Source organism: Zea mays, chromosome 9 (genome assembly GCF_902167145.1).
Source record: "Zea mays cultivar B73 chromosome 9, Zm-B73-REFERENCE-NAM-5.0, whole genome shotgun sequence".
NCBI lineage: Eukaryota > Viridiplantae > Streptophyta > Magnoliopsida > Poales > Poaceae > Zea > Zea mays.
Window position 1 is genome coordinate 40681806 of NC_050104.1, and position 27758 is coordinate 40709563.

At 46.4% G+C, this 27758-nt stretch overlaps 1 protein-coding gene across 7 annotated transcripts; it reads left to right on the top strand.

Moving 5' to 3' along the window:
• The first annotated feature begins 5279 nt into the window (after window positions 1-5279).
• LOC103638286 (DNA oxidative demethylase ALKBH2) lies at window positions 5280-27016 on the top strand. Of its 7 annotated transcripts, XR_004852607.1 has the most exons (7): window positions 5556-5926; window positions 12398-12749; window positions 18946-24194; window positions 25639-25755; window positions 25946-26132; window positions 26204-26502; window positions 26587-27016. XR_004852607.1 is itself a non-coding variant. In XM_008661241.4 (4 exons), the coding sequence occupies exons 1-4, from the start codon at window positions 5591-5593 to the stop codon at window positions 26401-26403; spliced, it is 840 nt and encodes a 279-aa protein (XP_008659463.1). In that variant the 5' UTR covers window positions 5280-5590; the 3' UTR covers window positions 26404-27016. The 7 variants fall into 7 exon arrangements, 1 of the variants encoding a protein (XP_008659463.1); XR_558679.4 differs by lacking the exons at window positions 12398-12749; window positions 18946-24194 and having other exon boundaries at window positions 5280-5926; XR_002749227.2 differs by having other exon boundaries at window positions 25946-27016.
• The last annotated feature ends 742 nt before the right edge of the window (window positions 27017-27758 follow it).

Genomic DNA, 27758 nt, shown 5'->3' on the forward strand with positions numbered 1-27758 from the left:
GCAGAAAAGTTGTTCGTTAGAATTTACGTGTTTGGATAATCAGATTCTCATATTGCAGATTCTGTTCGAACAAACGATAAACTTGAACTCAGAACCAACAAAAGGTCATTACACAATAATTAGTGGAGTTCATTACATCATAAGTACCGTTACATTGACATAGTTAACTACGACACTAATGCATTAGCAATTGCATCTCGAAAAGCACTCATATCTAACTCATCAGATGTGCTACTACTACTCTCACCTGAAGGTACATCATGACTGACGGTATTAGGTCCTAGTTCATCAAAGTCTCTATCGTGTAGAGCACTATCTCTAATGAAGTTATGCAATGTCATACAAGCAATAATTATCTTGGATTGTTTGGTAAGCGAAAAAGAAGGGAGACTTAATAGCACTCTCCACTTCATTTTAAGCACCCCAAACGATCGCTCTATAACATTGCGTAGCGAAGAGTGTGCATAGTTGAATACTTCTTTGCTCCCAATAGGTTGCCTCGCATTTTGCCATTCTGAAATGTGGTACTTCTGACCCTTATAAGGTGCAAGGTACCCCTTTCTATTTGGATAGCCTGAATCGACAAGATAGTATTTACCTGCACAAACATGGAATACAAAAGTTAAATACTTAAGACATAAATTAATAGCGTATGATAAAAACAGTTCAACAAATTTATATAACTTCCGGTGGATGGGGGAACCTGTCCGCATAAGTTATCAAAGTATCTTGTAATACTCTAGTGTCATGTACGGATCCTGGCCATCCTGTGACAACAAATGTAAACCTCATATCGAAGTCACATACGACCATTACATTCTGCGATGCGTAACCGTGCCGGCCTATAATATTTGGCTTGCTCCGAGGCCGGGACTGCCGCTGGAAAGTGACTACCATCAATTGCTCCTATGCAATCCTTGAAGTGTGGCCAAAATCTCGCCTCGTGCAAACGAGGATGAATCTCGATGAAATTTGGGTCTTTGGGCTTGATTATGTCAGATGACATCTTATACAGTGCATTAAGGACTTCACTATACTTGCGACTAATTGTTTCCAAGGAGTGACCAAACTTATTCCTTATCTGCCTAAATGATTGTGGACCCCCACATGCCCACAAGAAAATGCCAAGAGCTTCCATAGTACTGACACCCCGGCTTGGAAGCATACCATAATTTTCCACCAACGTGTCATGCAATCGTCTAAAAACAGTTCGTCGCATGCGAAACATGTCGAAGCAGTCGTTACTATTCTCCAACGTTCTGTGAACCCATTGAATACCAGTTTCAACCATTGTTCTTCTAGGAACCTGACTAAAAGGCCTGCCCCAAATGTCTACAGCATATAGAGCAACAATCAATTCTGCATCTCTGTCATCCATTTCATGATCATATGTGTGTGCAGCAGGGTCACACATCTGCATGCACACAAACAAGAGCCACATATTCATATGTAACCACATTTTATAAGCCACAGATTAATGAACAAGCACAGTTTACAAGCCACATATTCATGTATCATAGGTGACAGAAAGTTCACAGAATCACATTGTTCACAAGCTTACAACTCAGATTATTGAAATACATGTTCAACTCGAATATTTGGAAAATTGTTTGAAAGGGAAAATGATACGTACGAAAACATAATGTTCTAAGATGACAATCCTCATAAAACTGAAACGACATGACTCATAAAACTGACACAGCTAACATAATACTGAACATAAGCCTCTGTTGTCGGACGAGCAGCATCTAATTGGACTTTTTAAGATCTATCTCGGAAGCTTTGCGAAGCCAAGCGTTCCTTCCTTCTTTTGTCTTCAGGGATGCAAATACATCTCTATACTTTTTCTCAATCAACAGATGAGTGGCAAACAAATGTAGGTCGCTGCCTTCTGGTGATCCATCATCGATAACTTGTTGCAACTGCGCAATAACCTCAACACGAACTGGGTCCGTGTCAGCAGAGGTAATGGACTTGTTAGTGGTCATTGAACGCGACTCAAAAGCCTCCACTAGGCGTTTCATGTACTCTTCCCTCGAATCTTTTTTCTTCTTTGGTTTAGGAGAATCATGCCGCATCTTACGCTTCCCAATCGCATTTGTGCATGGGTCAGGTGTGCTGTTTTCACCCCCACCTAAAGTGGCTTCCAAATGATCATCAGATGATGAATTAGCATCCTCGACGCCAGGAACAAGGGTTCTTTCATTTGTGCAGACAATGGGTCCAAACATAACCTTTCGCTCGTCCTCATTCTCTAGGGGGGCTGTTTTGAACATAATACAACATGGCATTGCCTGCAGCAACATGGTAGTTCCTAGTTTGAGAAGGCCAATACTATTGTTAGTCTAGTAAAAAAATTTCTACTTACTTCATTTTGCTTAGCCCACCACTCATCTGGCGCACTGATTGAACCAGTATGAGGGTCTCGACCAAGACATGTAGCCCTTTCATTAAGAGTTTTCCACTGTGTGAACATTCTCTTTAAGGAGTCCCACCTATTCTTCATTTGATCCCTGGTGTAAGTGCGACCAGTGCGTTCCTTAAACTTCCTAATGAGGTTAGCATACACTTCTGCATTAAGAAAGTGTTGTGGCCTGTTCCGGGCATTGACCTCTTCTACACAAATTTCTGTGTAATTTTTTGTTGCTCTACTATCCCACTTTGCAATCACTTTGCCAGACTTGTCCATCTAGTGCAAAAAAAGTGTAGAGTTTTGAAAAAATGTAGTGGTCTCGAATTAAGAAGAAAACAAAAACAACACTGAACTGACCATAATAACATAAGGTAGTACCAGAAGTAGTAAAATTCGGATTTCCTTAATTACACAAAGACTACGTTAATTAAAGAGGTACTGGACACAAAAGGACAGGGAAGACATTTACACCAGCCCATTAAGCAAAAGCCTGATCATATCCCTGTTTCACTAAGACCTTACTACAAGGTGAACGAAGTTCTAACTTAAACCTCATTGTCACTAAAGGAAGGCATTTGATCCGAGTCATATTCAATTCCCCAAAACCTTTCGAAGTGCTCGGCAAAGTCCCAGTCTGGACTAAGGTTGTCTTCCCCAGGGGGTGGTGAGGACAACTCTGAGGGTTCGTAGTTGCTCTCAGGCTGGTGGGTTACGTTGTTGACCTTGTCCAAATACTCTTGGAAAACCAGAGAATCTTGCTCCATCATGCAAGCAATGTCATCCAATGCTACACGAAGTTTGGTTGCATCAAAGGAGGTCAACCCGCGTCCAGGACGGATTGTTTCCCGAGCTACGGAATAAATCTTGTCCGCAATCTCTTGCATCCTTCTAATTGCCTTGTCGGCTATGGAGTCTGCTGAATCCATCTGATGTGGATTTAGGTGGTTAGTGAACTACACAAGGGGACAATCTACTAACTTCCATTTATTCACATGAATTGCGTGCTAAGATGGACAAACTTTTGGTTGAAGGTACTAACATATAGGTAGTAACTAACAAATTATGAACTCAACCCTGAACATACAAAAGGTTGTGACAAACAAAGTAATAAAGCCCCCGAGTAAACCATACAAACAACAGGTACTAACTAACAAAGTATCAACTAATCCGTCAACAAATAATAGTGAAACAACAGATGAATGGTATCCCAAGTAAACCATAATAAAAAATTGGGTCAGCACCTGTTGATAGTATACTGCGCAACAAATTGAGTATCACATTACCTTGGTTGAACTGGATCTTGGAACCGAAGACGAAGACCTCCGAGTTGATACGGTTATCTGAAGGCGACAATGCACAAAAAATGAGTTTACTACGTGGAGCTGTAACAGTACTGATGTACTGAATAAACTGGAGATCACTCGGCAGTGGTTCAAGCCTAAACAAATAGCAAACGGGGCAGGACGAACCCTAGCAACACGAGAGGAGGGGGCGGCGAGGGTCGGGATCGAGGCGAGGTACACCGTACCTGGGAAGATGACGGCGCGACGTGGGGGAGCAGAGGAACCTTCACGACGAGAAGCAACGGCGCCGGTGTGGGGGAAACCCTAAACCCTAGCGACAGTAAAGGGTCAACGAACGTCCGAGGCGGCGGCGGTGAATGAGAGGGTCCGGATGGAGGTGAGAGCCCGTACCTGCGAAGACGAAGAAGACGGGGGGAGAGGATCCTTCGCGACGGGGCTGCGGCGACGACGAGGGTGCGCGAACCCTAGAAAAGACGGGAATGAGACGTGGCGTAGGGAAACAGACGGTTGGGATGGACGAGTTCGCGGATGGAGGTCGGCCGTACCTGCGAAGACGACGGCGGTGGCGCGTTGGGTGCGCGGCGGCGGCGCGTGCTTGGGCGAGTACCCTAAACCCAACGCGAAGTGGACAGACTTCTATCCGAAGCCAAGTGAAGGCCGCTTCCAGCGGACCGTGCGCGGGGGGCTTCTTACAGAAGCGCGTCGGGCAGAAGCCGCGCCAAAAGTTGAGCGTTTGGTTCCAGCTTCTGCTTCTGGCGGCCAGAAGCCGAGCAGAAGCTGAACCAAACACCACCTAAGTATCATGTGCCAGAGTTTTGAAAAGGCCCTAGCCAAATGGGAAGGAGTTATTCAATTTTTGTCACTCGTCTCTTTGCAACGTCATCGAGCATCCGTTTGGCGTGTTGAAGATGAAATAGGTCTTGTTACCTTCATTAGAGAAAGCGCTATGGCAGATGCTGATTTTGAAATGTGTGACAATGATGAGAACTATATACTGATTCAGAGCAACAATTTGTTTGAAGAAGATGGTGATGAAGAACAAGGCATGAACGTTTTCTGTGATAACATTGCAAATGTGTTGTTCATCATGAGAGGGTGACAAGTTAGAGATGTTATTTGTGTTCATAAAGTAGTTCATTTTATACCGCTGTGAGACAAGCTTGTATGATTTTAAAATTTTTAGTGTTTTTTGTTGGTTGTTTGACTTTGAAAAAAGGGGCATTTTAAACTGTGACAGAACTGCTACTATAACATTTGAAAGAGCAAAATACAGGCTGCTTCAAAAACCAATGAACAACTGCCTCTCTCTGTAGAAAAAAAACACGAAAAAAACTATAGCCACGAGAACAAACTGAGAACGAATGTCTGCTTCTAGCTATTTCTCTCTGTAGCCGAACACTGTGCATGAACGGCTGCTTGTCTCCGTGAACGTGAACAAGGGCATGTTTGCTTTTCTTTCAATCCATATGGATTGGGTGGGTTTAAATCCCGAACAAATTAAAATCATTCATATTTTTTCCAATCTCATCCAATTCATATAGGATAGGATAACCGAACAAGTTCTCAAAGTTATTAGCTATGATATCCAAATAACACCTAACTAATATTTAGCAGCTAATAGTTAGCTAACTATTTTTGATAGTAACTTGTTAGCTAGCTAACTATTATCTCTAGCCCCTTAGTAACAAAGAATTTAAAGGGGTCTATTTTTAAATGGTTTGTCACTAAACCAGCCCTAAATATAAGAGAGAGATTGTGTACAACATTTGCGTAACGTGGTGACGGTGATTTCCATACGTCTTTACTTACCGTTTCCTCCCAAGCTTTTCTTTCCGCCTTCGTAGTTCCCACCGCGCCGCACCCGCAAGCCAGCATGGCCCCATCTACACGCGCCACTCTTTCCCTTCCCGCCGCACCGCCAATGGCTTCGCGCCTCCGCCTCGTCGACCCGACCCCAAGCACAGACGCGGATTCCGCTCAGAACCCAGGCATCTCCGGCAAGGCAGCGGGTGAAGGGGAGCGAGTGGGAGAGGCGAAGACGCCGCAGCCGCGGCAGCCGGATGTGACGGACCTTGGCGGCGGCAGCGAGGTGGTCTACATCCCTCGGTTCGTGGCTCGGGAGAAGGCGTGGGAGTGGTTCGACTACCTCGACAACGCCATCCCCTGGACACGCCCCGAAATCCGCGTCTTTGGCCGCTCTGCCATCCAGGTCCGTGCCACCTTCATTACTTCCCAGTCCGAAGTATCATACCCAATATCAAGAATGCCACATAGAATGCTGCCAGAAAGATACACCTCCATAATGTATAATATCATACTTATATGTTTATATGTTTGAACTAGTTAATTAGTGCCATGTTGTGTCTGTTAGAATAGACCCAAACATTATTTTGTTTTGTTTATAACCTAAGATATCGTGTCAAAGCAGTATTTTGTTTAGGGCATGTACGACTCTTAAGACCATGATTAGTTTTCTAAGTACCAGAGATAGCTAAAAGTTTGTATGATATAACTCTGAATCCTTGGATCATAAATGCACTTAAGAAACAATATGTATAGAGAATTATGTAGAGACAGGCTCTTCGCGAAAACCTCATCTCTTGTTTTTAACTAACCTCATAGAGACCCCTCAACATACCTCATTTATACCTCATCTTAAATGAGGTTGTACATGCCTTTAAGATACCGTTTTCTCTCTCTCTTATTAAATGCCTTGTCACATCAAAAAAATTCTACATGGCATCTCATTAATGAACTGGTACTACCGATTGGGAATAGCCTTAGTCATTTCTTGCACAGCGTTCGGAGGTTGTTTAAGCATTGGGCCGACCAGTGCCTGCTATTTGGGCGAAATTAAATGCTACTCTTGCAACAAATTTGATCTGGCATGGTGGGCCATTAGAAGGGGATACCATATTGTGATAGTGACCTTGATTGTTGACCATATATCTTTGCCTTTGGGCGCTATTGTCTTTAGTGGTGGAAACGGTTGGGATATATCCCGTTCCGCTCCGATTTCTGCATTGACTCGTTCGAATTCGTATTTATGGGCATCCAATTCGTTTTGTTTTTTACAATGCAAAAATAGGACGTAAACGATATGAGTGTTTTTCCGACCGTTTTCAATTTTCCCGTTTTTAGTCGGGATATCACTTTTTCACGTAGAATGTCTCTATTTAGATAATACAATGAATAAATCATAGACGACTATGTCATATCACAAAAACTAATTTGTAATTGATTATTTTCTTTGGTAGCCATATGTATATTATAATATATTGTTTCTACGTGTCTAGACATGAGATATTTCAATTGATCGCAATACTACTTTATTTTTATACTTTATGCAGTGATGTTTCCGCTTATGTCCAATTTCAATCCGTTATCAAGTTGTTCCGTTCTTTTTCGTTATCCCGCTAGTCCTGTTTTCGATCCTATTTTCAATAGTCCTATTTTTTATTCCGTTTCCGAAATAAAATGTGAAAATAAAAATGGGAGAGGGGTTATCCCAATCGATCCTTTTTGTTGTCATCCCTAATTGCCTTATTGCCTCTAACCCTAGGTAGCCAATGTAGTTTGTTAAAACATCAACCCAACTAGTGTAGAAATTTAGCTATAACAATCTGATCACGCCAGAAGATCTAGTTAGATCTGTACCATTATAAATTCACCGATTTTGAGGTGCGCCATTGGAACTCAAGAATTTGTGCCAGTACCGTTACAATTGTGCTGCAATTTGAGATATGCCATGAAGGCCCCTTAGACCCTCGGCCAGGTGTATGGATGTGTACCTTATTTTTATATGGACCCTTTTGCCCCTGTGCAAATGCAGAGTCACGGCTCACCCATGTATCACCGTTCCCCAATCTCTTCTCCAATTCTCACTCAGGTAAGGTAGTCTCTCCCTAGCTTTCCTAATTACTTGACCAAGGGTGTCTCATCTCACCCTTGTGGTAGCACTGTTTTCTCGGGTGGTTCTCCATGTTTCAATTAACACAGTAATCTTATCATGAACAATAATTAATCAACAATAATAATAAAGGATGATCATGTATCAAATTTATCTTAACACCCAAAACCACATATAGCAATAGCAGGACTACCCAAAAGTTCATTGGTAAACAAGGTATGAAGATGACCAAACTAGGGTGACCTATTGGGTCCCTTCAAAATTAAGTCTAAACATGCCATAGTGATTATAGAGAACATTATTGGGTAAATAAAAATGGTCAAGGGCACAACTTGCCTTCCACGAGCTCCTGCTCAGTAGTTTCACCTGTTGAGTACCGGGGTCCTCGGTCGCTTGCTCGTCTACCCGCAACAATACAAACAAACATGGTATAGGAGAAATTAACATAACAACAAACATCAGAACAGAATGCATGATAATATTCTGCGCATCGTAACGAGATCACAGGTTCGAGAACCACTAAATTCGGAGTTGCGGTTATAAAGTTATGATTTTTTAAAGATTTAGTGTTAATTATAAAACAACATGAGTGCTTGATTTTATCTCTATGCTACATAGTAAAACAGGGTTACCAGATGATAAGTAATATTAATAGGAGTCCAATGCGACTGGATTGAATTAATTTGGGTTTAAAACAAAGGAGTTATGGATTTATGAAGTGTTAGGGTTTAGTTAATACATAAAAACCATTTTCTTATTTAATTTATTAAATCTGAGATCTATATTGGACTGCAGACACGATGTCTTGGAAGCCTAGGGTCTTTTTCATAAATGAGAGGACCTAACGGTTGGATTCTTTTACTCTGATGGGGACGGCGAGTTTATTTCAAAATTACTGAGGGGCTCTTATGTTAAAATGGTCAGCCGAAGGGGTATTCTCGGATCACGATCGTTGGATCGCAAGCCTACAATCAGGATTAGATCTCCAAACATCTGAACCGGTATGCTACGTAGGCCCTTAGATCTAGATCTAACGGCCAGGGTTTTAAATCACGTGGATCGCACACCATTCGCCCGATCTCCGATCGATGGCCAAGGCACGCACGATTGAAACGATACGCAAGATCAAATCAGGACCGCCGGTTGGTTGATCAACGGTAGAGTTTCAAAACGCCAACGATCTAATCTGGTGCGTTGGTGGCGGATCCAACGGCCACCGATTCATCCCACTACACCTCCCACCCGCCGTTCCAGCACGGCGGCGCTGTCCACCCACGGCGGTGCGCTACGCCGGAGCTAGGCGAACGACCCTTCTGACAGCACCCTACCCCGGCTTACAGGTTCTGCGCACAGCGGAGGCAATCGCGAACTAGATGAAAAGTTTATTACCTCGATTTCCCGGTGGTGATGACCCGCTCTACGGCCCGAGGCGGCACGGAGGGCGACTGGAACTCCAGTGAAGAATTGACTTCACCACCCGACGCCCCGATGGCCAGCAATCCGCACGCACGAAACCACGAGATCCCGGAGTATACCCCTGACCTACTTGCCATCGATACAACGCTTCCTTCGTGACACCGACCACAGCGTGAATGGCGGCGGCTGAAACGTGGCCTACTCCCTACCCTGGTGACGGCTGCGGCTTGTGCTCTTGTGCGAGGAATAGTAGGAAAGGGGAGGAAGCCGCAGGACGACCGATTCTTTATGCCTAGCTTCAGGTGTCCTCGGACCCGGCTTCCTCGTGGTGGTTGCAACAGATCGCCCGCAAGAGGGGGAAGAGGGTTCTGACCAGAGGGGACCACCTGTTGGTGGCAGGTACTGGCGCAAGAGCACACATGCAGCTGACCTGCGGGCCTCTGGTGTCAGCACGCGCGGGCGCAACCTGGCCGCGTGAAGCCAGGTAAGTGGGCCGCCCGAGGCATTCGGCCCAGAGCCAACTCTCCTCCTTGTCCTTTGTCTTTTTTTTCCTTTTTCTTTCTCATTTTAATTCATAATTTGAATTCAAATTTTAAATTAGGATTCCTATTCCAAATTAAATGCATCACAATTGTATCTTCAATTTAAATATGGATGCAACAACCCAAAACACAACATGGAATGCACATTTAATTTATACATTTAGGTTATGTATATAATTATTGGTTGTTTAAATTGCTTCCATTGTTTAGATATGCAAAAAGAGAAGGAAATAAAGACTCACATAGAACCCTATAATTTCCAAGGCTTTATTGTGTGTATATATATATTCTCATAAATTTGGGTATTACACAGCCGGCCTTGGTGCGTGAAGGAGATGGTGTGGTCGATGAAGTTCCAACTGATTCGGCCAAGGGTGACCATCCACTGGGTCCCCAAGACCAAATCATACCCGGCGAGCGGCACGACGAAGAGGTCGACGGAGAACCGATCGCCCTCGATGATGATCGGGGCACGCCGGATGACGTCGGGGCAGGTCACGCGCTCCCCGTTGGCCATAGTCGCCGTGAGACGTGGACGGGGCTGGATCTGCAGTCCGGTGCGGCGCGACGCAGCTTCGGCGAGAACCCGTGTCGAGGAGCGCGACGAGGGTGGAGGCGCCCAACGATACCCGCACCTGCAGGGATTTGCAGATGGGGACGCCCGCAATAGCCTGAAGTGATAAGACAGGAGCGGCCTCTTCCTGTCCATCGGCTACCCGATCGTTGTCGGCGCCCGCGATCTGGACGCCTTCCACGAAGAAAATGTGGCGGCAGACACGGTTCTGGCCGCGGGAGTACGGTTCATTGCAATTGAAGCAAAGACCGAGGCGTCGTAGTTTCGCCTGTTCCTCCTGTGACAGGCGCTTCAACGGCTGGCCTTCCAGCCGAGGCGGCGCTGAACCCGCCGGTGGTGCAGGCAGCGGTGGGCGAGGGCCCTGCGCGCTTGGCGTGGCCAGCAAGGCGCGAGGGGCGCCGCGGACAGGGGGTTGAGCCGACTGGGCCAACCCCATCTTCTTGACCTACCGGGCGAGACTCATGGCCCCAGCGAGCGTCTCCGGGTTGTGGATGCGGACGACGTGGCTCATCGGAGGGAGGCTGCCCATGTATAGCTGGACGCGCTGGCCCTCCTCGAGGCGACCCGCGTGGGGCAGGAGAGCCTAGAACCGGTTGGAGTAGTCCTCCATCGTCCCCGTGCGGCGGCACTCCGCCAACTCGAACAGGGGCGCCGATCGGAGAGGCGGCCCGAACCGAAGGTTGAGCAGCTCTTTGAAATGCCCCACGGTGGCGTGCCCTCGTCCTCCTGGAGTTGAATGTACCAGAGTTGGGCAACATCCTCCAGGTTGTACGACGCCATCCACACGCGCTCCTCCACCATGGTGCGCTGTTGGCGAAAGTACGATTCGCACTTGTTGATGAAGAGCATCGGATCAGACTTGTCGTCGTAGCGGGGGAAATCCAATTTCTGGAATTTGGGAGGGCGCTTGAGATCGTGAGGCCCCTCCTGGCGAGCGCCCCCGCTGTTCGCCGATGACGGGGACGACTTCTCCTTCATCGCAGCCATCTCGACCTTTAGGGTGGACATCTCCGTGGTGATCGATTGTAGCGCCTCCATGACATCCTTGATGGTTGGTTCCGCCATTGGTAGCGGCTGCGTGGAGGAGGCAGTGGAGGTTGGCGGTGATGGCGGTGAGCTAGGATGAGGGGCGGCGACTGTGGAGGACTGGGTGGAGCAGGTGGGAGAGGATCGACGTGACCGTGATACCAGGTTGTCAAGCGCCTCAGCACCTAACAACGTCGGACCACGACTACGCAGTTCGTAGTCGCGCTCCAGGCCTTCACCGTGAGGGAATTCCTCATCGGCGGCTTGAGAGCACGCGGGAGAGAGAGCAAGTTTGGATAACTGATTTCTTGATTCCTTTTCCTCGAAGTTTGGTTACAATATATATGGCCAATGTCCCAACTAATCACTCCTAGATTTAAGGCATGGAAAGGAAACTAATCTTCTATTTCTAAATCAGGTCACTAAAGGTGGCACCTTCCTGTGCCGCGCGAGCAGCACGCTCTGCCGCGCGCCTGATGTCACGACGGCGCCTATACGTTTGCCCGTACATGACATATTAACTCTAATCCATGCAATCAAGTCTTGGTTAAGAATTTTATTGTAGAAACTTGTTCTGACGAGATTGCAATAGAGAATGAATTATTAAAGCAAGAAGTGGCTCGCCTTGATAAGGCTTTGTATGACAAGAAAGACAAAGTCAAACAAAAACCTAACATCAACCAGATAACACCACTGCGGGAGTGAAGAAGCCGGTTGATGGTGAAACCGTGGTTTGTTGGTTGTGTCATAAGAAAGAACACAAGTCTTACCAATGTAAGGGAAGACTGGAGGAAAATAAAAGAAAAATCCAGCAAGCAAGATCTTCAACACCTACACCAATAGGGATGAAAACGGGTACATATTCGTATAGTATTTTTTTGGCTTTTTTCTTTGATTGTGAATAAATAGGATATAAAATCATCTATGTAAATTGATATTCTTGTTTTTAGCATTGAGCTTGTAAAGTTTAATAAAAAGTATACCTCAAATTTTATCATATATCTTCTCAAATGATAGATATAAAAGTTGGGTACAATTCGAATAAGGATACGATTACTTTTTCACCTTTTTTGTTCTAGAGAGCAAATAATGTATAAAATAATTTATACAAAATTTTATTCTTATCTATAATAATGTGCTTGATAACACAAGAAAAGATTAGCATCAAATTTCATACATATCTATTTTAAAATATTAGATTTGTTCTAACAGTTCGGGTACCCGTTTTCATCCCTACACCAACAAGGTGGACAAGAAGGCGACTTCACCGTACTTGATCAAGAAGAAAAATGTAAAGGTGATAGCCATCAAGGCCAACAAGCAAGCCAACAACAAAGGAAAAGGGGCCAAACGGATTTGGGTGCCTAAGGATATCATCTCTAACATGAAGAGCACCAAAAAGGTTTGGGTTCCAAGAGGGAAGTGAGAAGTCCGAAGGACTTTGTGAAATTTGGAGACTTAGCAAAAATGGGATGCATATCATGAGATACATCATATCGAATCAAGTTTATTACCAAGTGTGTTAGTGAACACTATGAAACCAAGTTCTCCACCCATGACTAAGGTAACTAGATTTGTAATTTTTTTCTTTAGATATGCATATCTACTTTCAAATGTCTAGTTTTACATTTCATGCCTAGTTTTGCTTTCAATTGTTATGTCTTTCAATTGATATGCCACATGTTAAGTAATTATGAATTTTTGGTCTACATGTGGTATTTTACTTTCAATTGCATAGCATGCATACTAGGTAAATCATATGGTAGGATTGCTCACTTTAAATTCATATTTTGGAGCAAACCTACATGATTTTAAATGTCAATTAAAGCATGGCACATATATTAATTAAACTCCTAAATGAATGATACTCATGCTTGTCTTTCAATTAATATTCTATAACTGGTACCATTTTGAATTATTTTTTCTCGAACGCGCAGGAGAGTTGCGCATCATTATATTAAGAAGAAAGAAAAAAAGTCCAAAATGGGCCAGTACAAAGAGAACCACCCTACGGTGGCCAAACCCGCACATACACGAACTGATCCATGCTAACCAAAAAACACACCACTCCTGCACCAGAACTAGGTATGGCCATATCTTCCTTAGCCCAGTCGCCCCGGCCAAGCACCACATTCTCGTGTCTTCCTTGATGTCTTGAACAATAATGGAGATACTTGGAGACACTCCCTCAAAAACACAAGTATTACTATGTTTCCATAGCCACCACGCCACAAGGGCCACCATTGTGTTAAAACCTCGCCTTTTCTCCTTAGGTACCCTAGGAGAGGAAGCACACCACCAATCCTGGAACACAGAGGAGCCCAGTCCTGCCGTGAACTGTTACAAACCGACCATAGACAACACTATAAACTAGACCTGCCTAGCAAACACATATGTCACCAAGAGATGTCGCACGATCTCATCATCTTGGTCACAAAGAGGGCAATGGTCTGGGTGATCCATCCCTCTGCGGGGCAAACGGTCAACGGTACAACATCTGTTAAGCGAGGCAAGCCAGAGCAATGATTTCAAGTCGCCTGGTCGAACCCTGGGACCGACCAGGCGACTAGTCGCGATTAGGCGACGACTAGGGCGACTAGTCGACCCCTAGTTGGTCCTAGTCAGTCCCTGGTCGTCCTAGACTAGTAGTTATACTTATATAGGTATATATATAAATATACATGTATACATTATATAAATTAGAACAAACAACTAGGATAAACAAACATATTGCTTCATTGTGATTTGTGACTTACCTTAACCTGATATGTGACATGTGACATCCCATAATGGAGTACAGAGAAGGGGGAGAAGTGGGGGGAGCAGGAGGAACCTTCAGATGACGTGCTCATCTCGTCACTGGTTCGCAGCCACCGCCGGTTGGAGACTGCAGCAGTGTAGCAGGCGAGCAGGACTGCAGGAGAAGGGGCATGGGACGCAGGGTGCTGTAGCCGCCGGCAATCAGGAGTCCAGGACTGCAGGGGCGGTGCCAAGAGAGGAGAGGAGACGTGTAGGTTGGAGACTGTTGGCGGCTAGGTTAGAATAGGAGAGGGTACTCTAAATTAGACTGTAGATGGGCTAAAAAAGGCCCAATAACTAAACCCTAGCCGGAACAACCAGGACACATAACTCGGACGACTAGTCGCCCTAGTCGACGATTAGTCGGACGACCAGGACGACTAGGTCTTCTAGTCGAGTCGTCCAGCAAATCGTGTCCTAATTGCCGACCAGCCTGACTAATCGCGATTAATAGCGATTAGTCGGACGACTTGAAATCATTGAGCCAGAGGAAATATTTACACCTGGGAGGCGCCTAGGTCTTCCATATACGAGTTGCTGGTTCAAACCTTATTGATCCCACAAAAAAACTTTCATATGCTGATTTAGAGTAGCTGCCCAAAGCGGAGGGGAACCAAATATGCTGATCCAGGATCTCTGGGACTAGTTGAATGCCTTGCAATACATCCCAACACATAAAGAATTCAGAAAAAGCCTGTTGGGATGTGGCCCCCCAGACATCATTGACCCACTGATTGTTGACAAGAGCATCCCGCACCTTCCTTCTCTTGATAATGCATTTAGGGACTAAGGAAAACAGGTTGGCGGCCAAATAAGCTAGAGATTTCCCCTCCAATCATCTATCATCCCAAAAGAGAGTGTCGGCCCCATTGCCATTACCAACCACAACACACGGAAACATCAAACATAGCAGCAACACAACTACGCAAGGGTGAAACTTGAATGTCAAGGCCTACCCACAGACGATTTGGTAGGGTTTTCTTCAGCCACAACCACCTCATATGCAAAGACCATCCCAACATCTCCAAATTATGAATCCCCAGACCCCCAAGCTCACGTGGCCTGCAAACGCGCTGCCAGCCCACTAGACAATGCCTGCCTTTCACGTCTTTCCTTCCCTTCCACAAGAAACCCCACATGTTGTCTATAGCTTTAATCACCCATTTCGGACACTGGAGAGAAATGAGATGATATATCAGGATAGCAATGAGGATTGAGGACAGCCTGAATCAAGGTAGCCTGACCTGCCGGATGTATAAGCGCTGCCTTCCACCCGGGAAGCCGATTCGTGATCTTGTCAATCAAAGGAAAGAAATCAGACTTGTTAAGCTTCCTAATCCACAACGGTAAACCAAGATAGTTGAGGGGGAACTGCACCACATTGCAAGGCAATAATCTGCTGCACCACAGCCAAATCCTGCTCCTCACATCTGATAGGAGTGAAAGAACTCTTCCCAATATCCATGACCAGCCTGGACGCCTCCCCAAAGATCCTTAGGATTTCTTTGATCAACATTAAGTCAGCATTCCTGGGCTAAATGAATAAAACCACCTCATCGGCGTATAGAGACAACCTCTGCCCATTTCCTCTCTCCATCAACCACTGAAGTAACCCCTGCTCTGAAGCTCTAGAAACCATAGAGTTTAAAACGTCCATCACCAAAATGAATAACATGGGAGACAACGAGCCCCCTTGTCGGAGTCCACGCTGATGGGATATGAGATCTCCCGGCTCCCCGTTCACAAGCACTCTAGTCAAGGAAAAGCGCGGTAATTTCGAAAGAAGATTACACCAGATCGGTCCAAAACCCAAGTATTAAAGAACTTCCAGTAGAAACATATTATTGCTTTTAAAGTTGGTCAAAATTTTATTAGCAATTACTAAGTATAAGTAAATACCAAACCCAATTAAGAAGTAGAACAAAAGTAACAACATCACCTGCGATGCAATGCATATGACAAATTGAATTTAGTTCCATAGATTAATCATGTGAGGGTCCGAGCTGCTCATGACTGTGAGCACGGCTAGTATACCAGTTTTACACTCTGCAGAGGTTGCGCGTCTTTACCCACAAGTCATGTTACCCATCTGCCAAGGGATCGCGACTTCCCATACACCTCTACCGAGGAGGCGAGGCAGGGTAACACTACGAGGCCTTTACAAAGTTCCACTAGCTTCAGAAAACCCGCTACAGTTTATAGGAAGCTCCAATGCAGGAATCCCTTGCATGACCGCCATCGCAGCAAAATCATCCCGAGGGCCTCCCTACACTGACCACTCCCCTACTGCCCTTGCCCCTTTCGGGTAAGGTAGTCCTCCACTAGCTTTCCTAATTAATCAGCCAAGGGCGTCCCATTATACCCTTGTGGTAGCACTGTTTTCCCGGGTGGTCGCTCCATGTTCCAATTAACATAATGATCTTATCATGAACGATAAATAACAACGGATAACAAAAGTATAATCATGAGTAATGTATCTTCATACCCAAAACCACATAAAGCACTAGCAAGTACTACCCAAAAAGTTCAGTGGTAACAAGGTATAAAGATAATCAAACTAGGGTAACCTATTGGGTCCCATCAAAATTAACCTATGCAGATCATTATGATTAATCAGAACATGGCTGGGTAAAAAGAAGTGATCAAGGGCACAACTTGCCTGGGACTTGAGATTCCAGGTACCAACTTGCTCTTCAGATGACACGTGACCTCACTGCTAAACGTGGCAATACAAACAAAACATGGTATAGGCAAAATTAACATTACACCAAACATAAGCACAAACTGAATAATAATAATCGACGTGTTGCTACGAGATCGTTGGAACAAGAATCACTAAATTCGGAGTTACGGTTATTTAACTATGATTTTCTAAAGTCTTATGTGATTAAACAGGAAAACTCAATTCTAGGTCGATTATAAATCATGTGAGAAAGATAATCGAAATAATTAACTAACTTTCTGTTGATCAAATTATACTTGATTAGAAAACATATTCTAGCTCCCATTATAATCATAGACATAGTAATCTTTAGTTAGTGAGATAAATCTACTAAACATAGGATAAATAAATGACTAATATAAAAGTATATGATATGATATAATTAGGGCTAACACTGTGTAGGCAATTTTATTGTGAAGCTAACGCAACTGGAACGAGTCAATTCGGAATTAAAACGGAGGAGTTATGAATTTCCGAAATTATTAAGTGCTTAGCATAGAATAAATCAAGTGAATAATTTTAATTCAAGCTTCATGGCTAAACAAAGATACTAGATGATAAATAATATTAAAACAAAATCAATGTCACTGGAATGAGTCAATTTGGAGCTAGAATGAATTAAATACGAATTTCTCAAGTTTCTTGATTTATTTGTGTACTAAAAATCAATTTCTGTATTTAAATATTTAACTTCTCTTTTCCCTGGTTGCGCGCATAAAAACAGAGGAACTCGGGGTTTGATTTGTAAGAATCCTCCAGACTCCGCTACACCTAAGAAAGGATCGCGGGTTGATTTCAAAATAAGGCAGGGTCTCTTTAGCAATTTAACATGACCGAAGGGGTATCAACAAGGATCAGCCGTCCGATCACACACCTGCGGTTGAGATCAGATCCTGAACCGGCTCCCAACCGTGCCCCTCCGATCAACATCAACGGTCTGGATTTTATTTGACCGAGATCAACACGGACCCGTCCGATCTCGCGTCAACGGCTGGGATTCAAAATGTGAAGGGGTATCCGCATCTTCTAATCTTAGCCGTCCATCCCAATCCAACGGGCCACAGCGTTCTCCTTCCCTTCGACCACCAGAGCGGCGGCGGCGCACTCCCTTACGGCGGTGCCATTGCCGCCCAAGGCCATCCTTCGGACCGGCGCCCAAACACCACCGTCGACTAGTCCTACTCGAAGCTGAGGTCATCGCGAATATACAGGAGGGGTTCTTACCGACAGGGACGATAGATACGGGGCTTCCCACGACGTTGGGCGGATCCGCGGTTGTGCCCGACCACCAGCGAGAAATTCCGGCCACCCAGACCAACGGTGAGCTAAGCGAGAGTACCGTGAGTACTGGTGCGATCCAACGAAGCATCAGGGCTAAGATTCTAGGGAGCGCTAGTAATGTGGAGAGACCCTAAGGTGCGATGGCTCTCGTTCCCCTCCTTATCTTCTCTGCTTGCCGCCATGGCTCATGTCGCAGGTTTTCCTCTCGTGATGAACCGTGGTGGAGTTGGCCAAGGGTGGTCTTGGATTTATAGCGCGACGGTAGAGTCCGAGGTGGGGAGAACGGCCAGCGGTGGAAGCGGAGAAGAAATCGCGGTTTGTTGGAGGTAGGAGAACGAGCTGTCCGAGCGGGCCCACCTGACAGAGTCACCAGCACACATTGCCGGTTCGTGAGGCTGAACAGCAGCCCCCCGGTAGTAGTTAGCGCGCGCGGGCCACTTGGGCCGAGGAAGACCGCAGCTGGGCCGAGCCAGGGAAGAAATCAGCCCATGCGCGTTTTCCATTTTTCTTTTATAATTTCTGTTTTATTTCCAAATCAAAAACTCAAACTAAATTCGAATTCTGGTTTTAATTTCAAGATTTCAAACATCAAACCAAATTCTAATTATTCTATTACTTGCACTGAAATTATTTATTTATTATTCTCCATATTGTGTAAATATGGAAGAAAAGAATGACTTTATTAAAATTTCCTTTCTCCCCTATATTTTATATTTTCATTTGAGGTCAATTTAAATTATGATTCCTTGATTCAAATAAGATGCATCACATAAATAACATCAGCATGAGGTGCACATTTCTTTATTTATTTGTTTGTTATTTGCATAATTTAATGCCATTAGTTGAGTATGTAGAGAAAATAAAAAAGGAAATCAAGGAGTCCCTAAAAACACCCACTTATTTATTTATCTAATTATTTTATTATTATTTTTTCTTATACCAATTTTGGGCTTTACAGAATGTCAGCAGCCACGACGCGGCCAGGCTAACATCGCACAGGCGGAGGCAAAGGAGGAAACTTTGCTTCTAGCACACTCAATCTCCAGCGGCACCGGCCGCAGTGGCACTCCACCTTGATGAGTCGAAGGCACGCGCTTTCCTCGGCGATGGCTCCAGCAACGACATGATCGAAGGATGGTGCCTCGACACCGGCGCCACTCATCACATGACCGGCCGACGAGAGTTCTTCATCGAGCTCGACTCTAGCGTCCGAGGCTCCGTCAAGTTTGGGGATGCCTCCGGCGTAGAGATCAAGGGCGCCGGCTCAGTCGTATTCACCGTCGCGTCTGGTGAGCACAGGCTGCTCACCGGAGTCTACTACATCCCTGCGTTGAGGAACTCTATCATCAGCTTGAGACAGCTGGATGAGAACGGTTCGCGCGTGGAGGTCGAGCACGGAGTCATGAGGATCTGGGACCCCTCTCGTCGCCTTCTTGCCAAGGTACACAGGAGTTTAAATCGGCTTTACATCCTTAACGTGAAGGTGGCACAACCTTGCTGCCTTGCTGCTCGTCAGGACGACGGGGCATGGCAGTGGCACGAGCGCTTCAGGCATCTTAACTTCAAGGCCCTGAAGCGGCTCAGTGCCAAGGAGATGGTACGAGGCTTGCCGTGCCTTGACCATGTGGAGCAATTCTGCGATGTCTGCGTGTTGACAAAGCAGAGACGGCTCCCCTTTCCCTAGCAGTCGAGCTTCCGAGCCAAGGAGAGGCTCGAGCTCGTGCATGGGGACTTGTGTGGCCCGGTGACACCAGCCACACTAGGAGGACGACACTACTTGCTGCTCGTCGATGACCTCTCCCGCTACATGTGGGTGATGGTCCTTGGCAGCAAGGGAGAGGCTGCGAACGCCATCAAGCGTGTACAGGTCGCTGCGGAGGCGGAGTGCGGCCGCAAGCTGCACGTGCTGCGCACCGACAATGGCGGTGAATTCACGACGGCTGAGTTCGCTTCGTACTGTGCGGATGAGGGCGTTCAACGCCACTACTCCGCGCCATACAGCTCGCAGCAGAACGGCGTCGTCGAGCATCGCAACCAAACGGTTGTGGGGATGGCTCGGGCTCTCGTCAAGCAGAGGGGAACGTCGGCTGTCTTCTGGGGAGAGGCGGTGGTGACAGCGGTCTACATCCTCAACCGCTCACCCACCAAGACACTCAACGGGATAACACTGTATGAGGCTTGGCATGGGCGCAAGTCGGCGGTCTCTCACCTACGGGTCTTCGGCTGCCTCGTGTTCACCAAGGAGCTTGGCCACATTGGCAAGCTCGACGACAGGAGCACCCCAGGGGTGTTCATTGGCTACGCGGAGGGCTCGAAGGCGCGCGACGTAGTGTTCGACGAAGGGTGAGGATGGGCCTGGGACAAGGCGATGGACGACGACACGACTCCGACGTACGACGACTTCACCATCGAGTACGTCCACTTTGAGGGAGCCGGGGGAATCGGCAACTCTTCTTCGAGCAGGTCTACCCCAGTCCCCAAGTCTCCAACTCTAGCGCCACGCTCTCCAGCTCCGGCTACAACGAGCTCTTCGCCACCATGCAATCCAGCCACGACTCCGGCTACAGCAAGCTCTTCGTCACCACGTACTCCAGCACCGACGATACCCTCTCCGGGAACGTCATCGCCGACACCAGCCCATGTCATGCACGACCCGGTGGAGCTCGTGACCCCGCTTTCCCACGACGAGGAGTGCGTCGACGCGTGCTACGACGGCAAGCCGTTGTGGTATCTTACGGTGGAGGGCCTTCTCATCGACCCGTCGGTGCCGGACTTGGCCTCTCGCATTCTGGCGGGAGAGTTGCATCTTGCATGCAACGATGGTGAGCCTCGGTCTTTCACAGAGGCCGAGAAACACGCGGCTTGGCGTGCCGCGATGCAGTCGGAGATGGACGCGTTGAGACGAACCGCACCTGGGAGCTCGCTGATCTCCCTCATGGTCATCGCACGATCACCCTTAAGTGGGTGTTCAAACTGAAGAGGGATGAAGCCGGCGCCATCGTCAAGTACAAGGCTCGCTTGGTGGCACACGGTTTTTTACAGCAGGAGGGGATCGACTTCGACGATGCTTTCACCCCCGTGGCATGGATGGAATCCGTGCGACTCCTCCTTGCGTTGTTAGCCTAGGAGGGCTGGCACGTTCATTACATGGACGTCAAGTCGGCGTTTCTTAACGGCGACTTAAAGGAGGAGGTCTATGTACACCAGCTGTCAGGTTTTGCGATCCCTGGCAAGGAGGGCAAGGTGTTGCGCCTGCGCAAGGCCCTTTATGGCTTGCGACAGGCACCGAGGGCGTTGAATGCCAAGCTGGATTCCACGCTCAAGAGGATGGGCTTCATGCCAAGCCCGCACGAGGCGGCCATCTATCGGCGGGGCAATGGAGACAATGCCCTGCTGGTGGGTGTCTACGTCGACGATTTGATAATCACCGACGCCAAGGATGCAAAGGTGACGACGTTTAAGGAAGAGATGAAGGCCACCTTCCAGATGAGCGACCTGGGGCATCTCTCCTACCTGGGGATTGAGGTGCACCAGAGTGACACTGGGATCACACTTCGCCAGTCGGCCTACGCCAAGCGCATTGTTGAGTTGGCTAGGCTCACTAATTGCAACCCAGCTCTCACTCCGATGGAGGAGACGCTGAAGCTGAGCCGTGACAGCACGACGGAGGAGGTGGATGCTACTCAGTACCGGCGTCTTGTGGGGAGCCTTCGCTACCTCGTCCACACACGACCGGATCTGGCATACTCTGTTGGCTACGTTAGTCGGTTCCTGCAGCGACCGATGATGGAGCACGAGCAAGCTGTGAAGAGGATCGTCCGCTATGTTGCGGGGACTCTCGACCACGGTCTCTACTAGCCGAGGTGCCCTGGGGAGGCACATCTTGTCGGGTACAGCGACAACGACCACGCCGGTGACATCGACACCAGCAAGAGCACAAGCCAGATCCTCTTCTTCCTCGGCAAGTGCCCCATCTGCGAGGTCAAGCAGCAGGTGGTGGCCATGTCCAGCTGCGAGGCCGAGTACATAGCGGTCTCCACCGCTTCAACTCAGGCGCTCTGGCTTGCTCGCCTGCTCGGTGATCTTCTCGGGAGAGACGTTGGAGCAGTGGAACTCTGGGTGGACAGCCAGTCTGCCCTGGCGTTGGCCAAGAACCCCGTGTTTCATGAACGGAGCAAGCACATCCGGGTGAGGTACCACTTCATCTGTGACTGTTTGGCAGAAGAGAGCATCAAGGCGCGCTACATCAACACCAAGAATCAACTTGTGGACCTGCTCACCAAACCCCTTGGGAGGATCAAGTTCCTTGAGCTTTGTTCCAGGTCCGGGATGGCTAAACTTTTCCACAAGACGACACACAAAAATTAGGGGGAGAATGATAGAATAAGTCATGTGGTTTTCGTGTGGAGGACAACATCTCTGCTACAACATGTGGAGGGCAACATTTCTGCTATAGGCAGGCAGCACAGCAGCAGCAGTCTTTTGACTGTTGTAGTGTGGCAGCAGCAGGCAGTACAGCAGCAGCGGCAGCTGCAGTGCAGTCAAAATGCAGTCTTTTGACTGCACTTTAGCATCTAGAGGATAGCACCTATGTGCTGTAGTGTGTAGTGTAGTATGTAGTGTATTCTAGTGCAGCCTATAGGGCTATAAATATGTGTCCCCGACCCTTCTAAGGTTATGTCATTGTGTAGTGTTTGAGAAAATAAACAGAAAATCGCCCCAACTCATAGTGTCATCCTTGATGAGAGTAAGAGTTCCGTTGCTTACACTTACAACCGTACACAGTTTGATGGAGTTTACAACTCACAAGCACAACAAGAGAGGGGAGAGTACACACACAAGAGCAAGCGCAACAACACAACGCAAGAGAGAAGATCACAAGAGCGCAATCACACGAAATCACAAGAACAACCTAGAACGGCGCTCGGATCTTACTAGAATCACTAGAATGCGTTGTGGCAGAGTACCGGAGTGAAGTATTGCTCTTGGCAGTGCTTGGGGTGCTAAAGGAGTGCGCCATGGGGCCCTTTTTATAGCCAAAGGCAACCCCATAGTTGTTGCTCCTTCCATCTAAAAGATGCCAAAAATCTGCTGTCTGCGGGGGCACCTGATCGATCCGGGTCCATGTGCACCATCTCCGAGATCTGACAGCCTCCTTCCTTCTGGGGAGCGCGCCGGACCGGGTCCATGCACCACCAGACCGCCACGTGTCGCCTTCCCGTGAAGTAGTCGTTGGCGCCCGGAGCTAGCCGTTATTGGACGGTCCGGTGCGCCACCAGACCGTGCAGAGTATCAGTCCAATGATTTTATAAAATAACATTTCGAGACCTCGAAGTTCAACCGTACAAGTGGTCTGGTGCACTAGGCCGCCAAAGCGCCCGAGTCTGGACTCTGGCAAATCGGTCCGGTGAGTCCCAGACGGTGACCGACAACAATGAAGTTCCGCCAACCCACAACGGCCACGGCAGTACCAGCAGAGGTGGTGAACCTGATTATTGTCTTGTACCTACGTTGTTTGGCGGGTGATCGACCCAAGACTTGGTTATAGTGGCTTCCTTTGGCTGAATTTTTTTTATAATACCTCATACCAAACTGTTGTCAAATGTACTCCATTCAGAATTGTGTATGGTCGTGATCCTCCAACCATGTTATCCTATAAGCCAGGGATGGCCAATGTGGCTGCAGTAGACCAGCAACTCCAGGATCGGTACGTTTTCTTGGAAGACATCAAACAAAGGTTACTCCAAGCTCAGGTAACAATGAAGAGTACTCAAGGTAAAAGTCGCCGAGAGGTGCAATACAATGTTGAGGATTGGGTTTGGCTACGTTTGCAACAACAGTCAGCAGTTGGTGTCACAACAGCAGCATCCTGCAAACTAGGACCTAAGTTTTATGGTCCTTATCAAATTCTGCAGCATATCGGGGATGTCTTGTACAAGCTCCAGTTGCCGGCAAATGCTAGGATCCATGAAGTGTTTCATGTAGCACTTCTCAAGAAGTTTCAAGGGGATCCTCCGGCAGCACCAGTGCCCTTACCGGCGGTCCTCCGTGGCAAGATGCTCCCTGTTCTATCAAAAGTGGTGAAGGCTCGCTTGAACAGAGGTGTCTGGGAGCTTCTGGTACAGTGGATGGGGCGCGCGCCATCTGATGCTACCTGGGAACAATGTACTTAATTGAAGAGGCGTTATCCAGAAGTCCAACTCGAGGGTGAGTTGTTTGTCGGAGAGGATGGAAATGTTATAGATGCTTTTGTGGGCCGCCACTTTTCTAGGCGTAGGAAAGGGAAGTAGAGCCGATCAGTTCATGAATAATAGAAGATAAGTTTTCTTAGAGGATTGGTTTCCTTTTTGTATGATTTCCTAAATAATAGCAGAGGATTAGCTCTACAGTAGGATGCGCCAGGGCGCCTTCCACTATAAGGGCGGCTGGGCATCGTTTGTAATAGGCATCCAAGAAATAAAGATATTCCCTCAGAGCAGGATCATCCTGGCTAGGCACAGCGCGGGCTCAGGTGATCTAGGAGATCAACGTCCTCCTCACCCCTACGCCCTACACCATTCACAGCTCCCTCTCCACTCCCCCTTGAGAGATACCAGGAGACCCAGGTCATGAGCTTACTAGAGGGAAGTTCGTAACAGGGTGGTAATGGATTATGATCCAAATGTTTCTTCACAATTTGTTTGAGGTCTTAATTAATTTTAGTTCAAAAATGAATAGAAATAGAGTCTGATCCTAATCCATTATGATTCTTAAATTTTATAGTGTAAAATTTAGAGCTTATTATCACCCCTAGGTGTGGATAGTGACGTACCTCAAACTTTGGTACAGTTATAATAGCATTGGCACAGTTTCTTGAGTTTCTCAATGGCACTTTTCAAAAAATAGCTAGCTATAATAATGTTGGTACATGCGCCTTGCTATGTTGGGGTTTCTTGAGTTTCTCAACGGCACACCTCAAAAAATAGCTAGCTATAATAATGTTGGTACATGCGCCTTGCTATGTTGGGGTTTTGGAATTTTTGCTCCTAATGAAGTCTAAGTTATGTGAAACAGTTGCAGATCATGTAAACTGATTGATCGTCATACCATAGTTCATCAAACTAAACGCTAGTGTTGAGCAGTAGTACAAATTCTGTGGCTGAAAGAGGCTGAGGGTGGAACTCATATGTAGGGTCATTGAGACAAAAATCTCCATTAATACAGCTTACTGGTAAGACCCTTGCCAATCATACTAAGGGCAGTCCCAATGCATGGTTTCTACAGGTATTTTCTAGACAAAGTATAATTTAGACCCGATGCTCCCAATGCATGATTTCTTGTAGTAATTTCTATGAAGCCAAAAATTTATTGAGTACTTGTATGCTCCGCAAACAGAGAAAAATCAGGTGTGGCAAAGAAACATGTAGGAGACCATGTCGCCACATCTCACTGTCTCTTCTGTCTCCAATTACGTTAATAAACAAAGCAAAAACGTCAAGTTTTGCCAGATGGACATTGGTAGAGTGGTAAACGAGATTTGTGATTCTTCGATTGCTGAGGAGAATGTATTTCCCATCAGTTGGGGAAGCGAACTTTTATCTAATAATAATTGTGTAGTGTTGGTAGGAAGCCACTGATCCAGGTACCTTTTCCTCTTGCTTTTTTCCTGCAGCCTAGAGATGTGTGCTATGTTGCAGATGAAGGGTTGACAGATTTGAGATATAGTGGCCATCAGCCTCTTGCACATTCTTGGGATGAATTCCCCGTGCTCAAGGACGTCTTGAAAGTGGTAAGGAGTGTTCTATAGATACTCTTTCATGTTGTTATTGTAGCCGGTAAAAATTATCTGCTAGACTGGCACTATGCTTAGGTGTCCTCTAGTTTGTGCCTGACAACTCCTCTACTACAGTAGGAACACCATTGCAAGATATCAGAATGCATCATTTCTTGTGATCTGCTGATTCATTAATGTTCATTAGGTCCATGAAGCCCTTCCCGGGAGCTATTTCAACAGCTTGCTCCTGAACAGATACAAGACAGGTTCAGACTACGTTTCATGGCATGCAGACGATGAGCCCCTCTACGGGCCGACTCCAGAGATAGCATCTGTTACCTTTGGGTGTGAACGTGACTTCTTACTTCGGAAGAAGCCTACCAAATCGCAAGGTGCGGTCGTAGTGTTTTGTTATCGTAGCACATCATTTAGCCGGAATTGATTCGCTGTAAACATCTGCCAGCCACTTCTGGATCTGGAGAAGCTGGTCGAAAGCGGCTCAAGGTCGATGCACCTCAAAAGCCACATCATTTTCTTCTGAAGCATGGCTCGCTGCTTGTGATGAGAGGCTACACCCAGCGGGACTGGCAGCACTCGGTTCCGAAGCGAGCCAAAGTGAGCTCACCAAGGATCAATCTGACTTTCAGGCATGTACTGCGGTGACACACTCTCTTTAGCATGCCATTGAAATCACAATGAAGCTGTCACTGAATTCGAATCTAAGCCCAACAATTTTGAGTGGATTGACAAGCAAAAAAATAGGTGATATGTTGTCTCCTTCCTTTCCATATCATAAAGAATGCAATCGTAGTCATTGTTCTCAAGCTGATAGTTCTTCCTTCTTAGAATGTTACGTGTGTGAAGCCTATCCATAAGGAGTAGCCAGATAAAAACTCTCAACTTATTGCAGCACTTGGATTTCCATATCCAAACAAAGTGATCTAGTGGTTGCATGTTTCTGTATGGAAGACGATAAATTTTCTTTGAGCTAAAATTGTGTGCCCCCCACCCCCCAAAATATGTAAATACATTGATCTCTTGAATTGTTGAGGATCTGTTCAGTTGCAAGCATTGCGTTGAGATCTTGGAATTCCTGATACGCTTGTGAAGACAGGGGTAAATAGAAGTGCTACTCCAAAGACTGATGAGATGAACTTGGAGACAGATGTTTTTGTTCTTGGCATAAGAGAAGAATATGGGATAGGTTTGCTGTAGCAACTTATCATTCTGCAACAATACATTTTGCAACTCCTCTGTAAAGATCTTTTAGCCAAAATGATGTCCTTCCACTAGAAAGGTTCTCTTTCATTTTTTGCATGCGGCACTTTGCCATTAGTGTAGTGAGTGTTCCATATTAGATTGGGTTTTTTAAGATGGTGCCCTCGATTTTGGTGGTGTGCTCAGTTTTACCCTCAGTGGTGTTTTTTGCTCAGTTTTGCCCTTCTGTTCTATAGCACTGGAAGGGCAAAACTGAGCAAAAAACACCACTAAGGGTAAAACTGAGCACACCACCAAAATCTAGGGCACCACCTTAAAAAACCCTATTAGATTGACCCAAGGGATGTTCCCATAGTAAAGGGAAGACAATTGACAATTCAATACTCTTGCAAGAATAGAAGCATTTTGCTCATCCACATTTAAGGGAACCATGCAAGATTTATTGTAGTTAACTTTGAGCCCAGTTGACTGGTAAAATGTTTCTAGGAGAGATTTTAAGCAGAATAATTGACGCTGAGAGGCTGAGAATTAAAATTGTATCAACATATTGAAATATAGGAAAGCCTGGACCATCCCTTGAGGGAAGAGGCAGATGCAACAGATTAAGTGAATGAGCCTTGTTTATAATGCATTGGAGTAAGTCATCAACAAGAACAAATACAAGAGGTGATAAAAGTTCCCTTGCCGCACACCCTTTATGCAGTGGATCTCTGAGTACAGATGTAATGTCAGTATCCATAATATATTTAACCCATTGAACCTAAATCTTAGGGCGCTATGTTCTAGGATGTCAAAAGCTT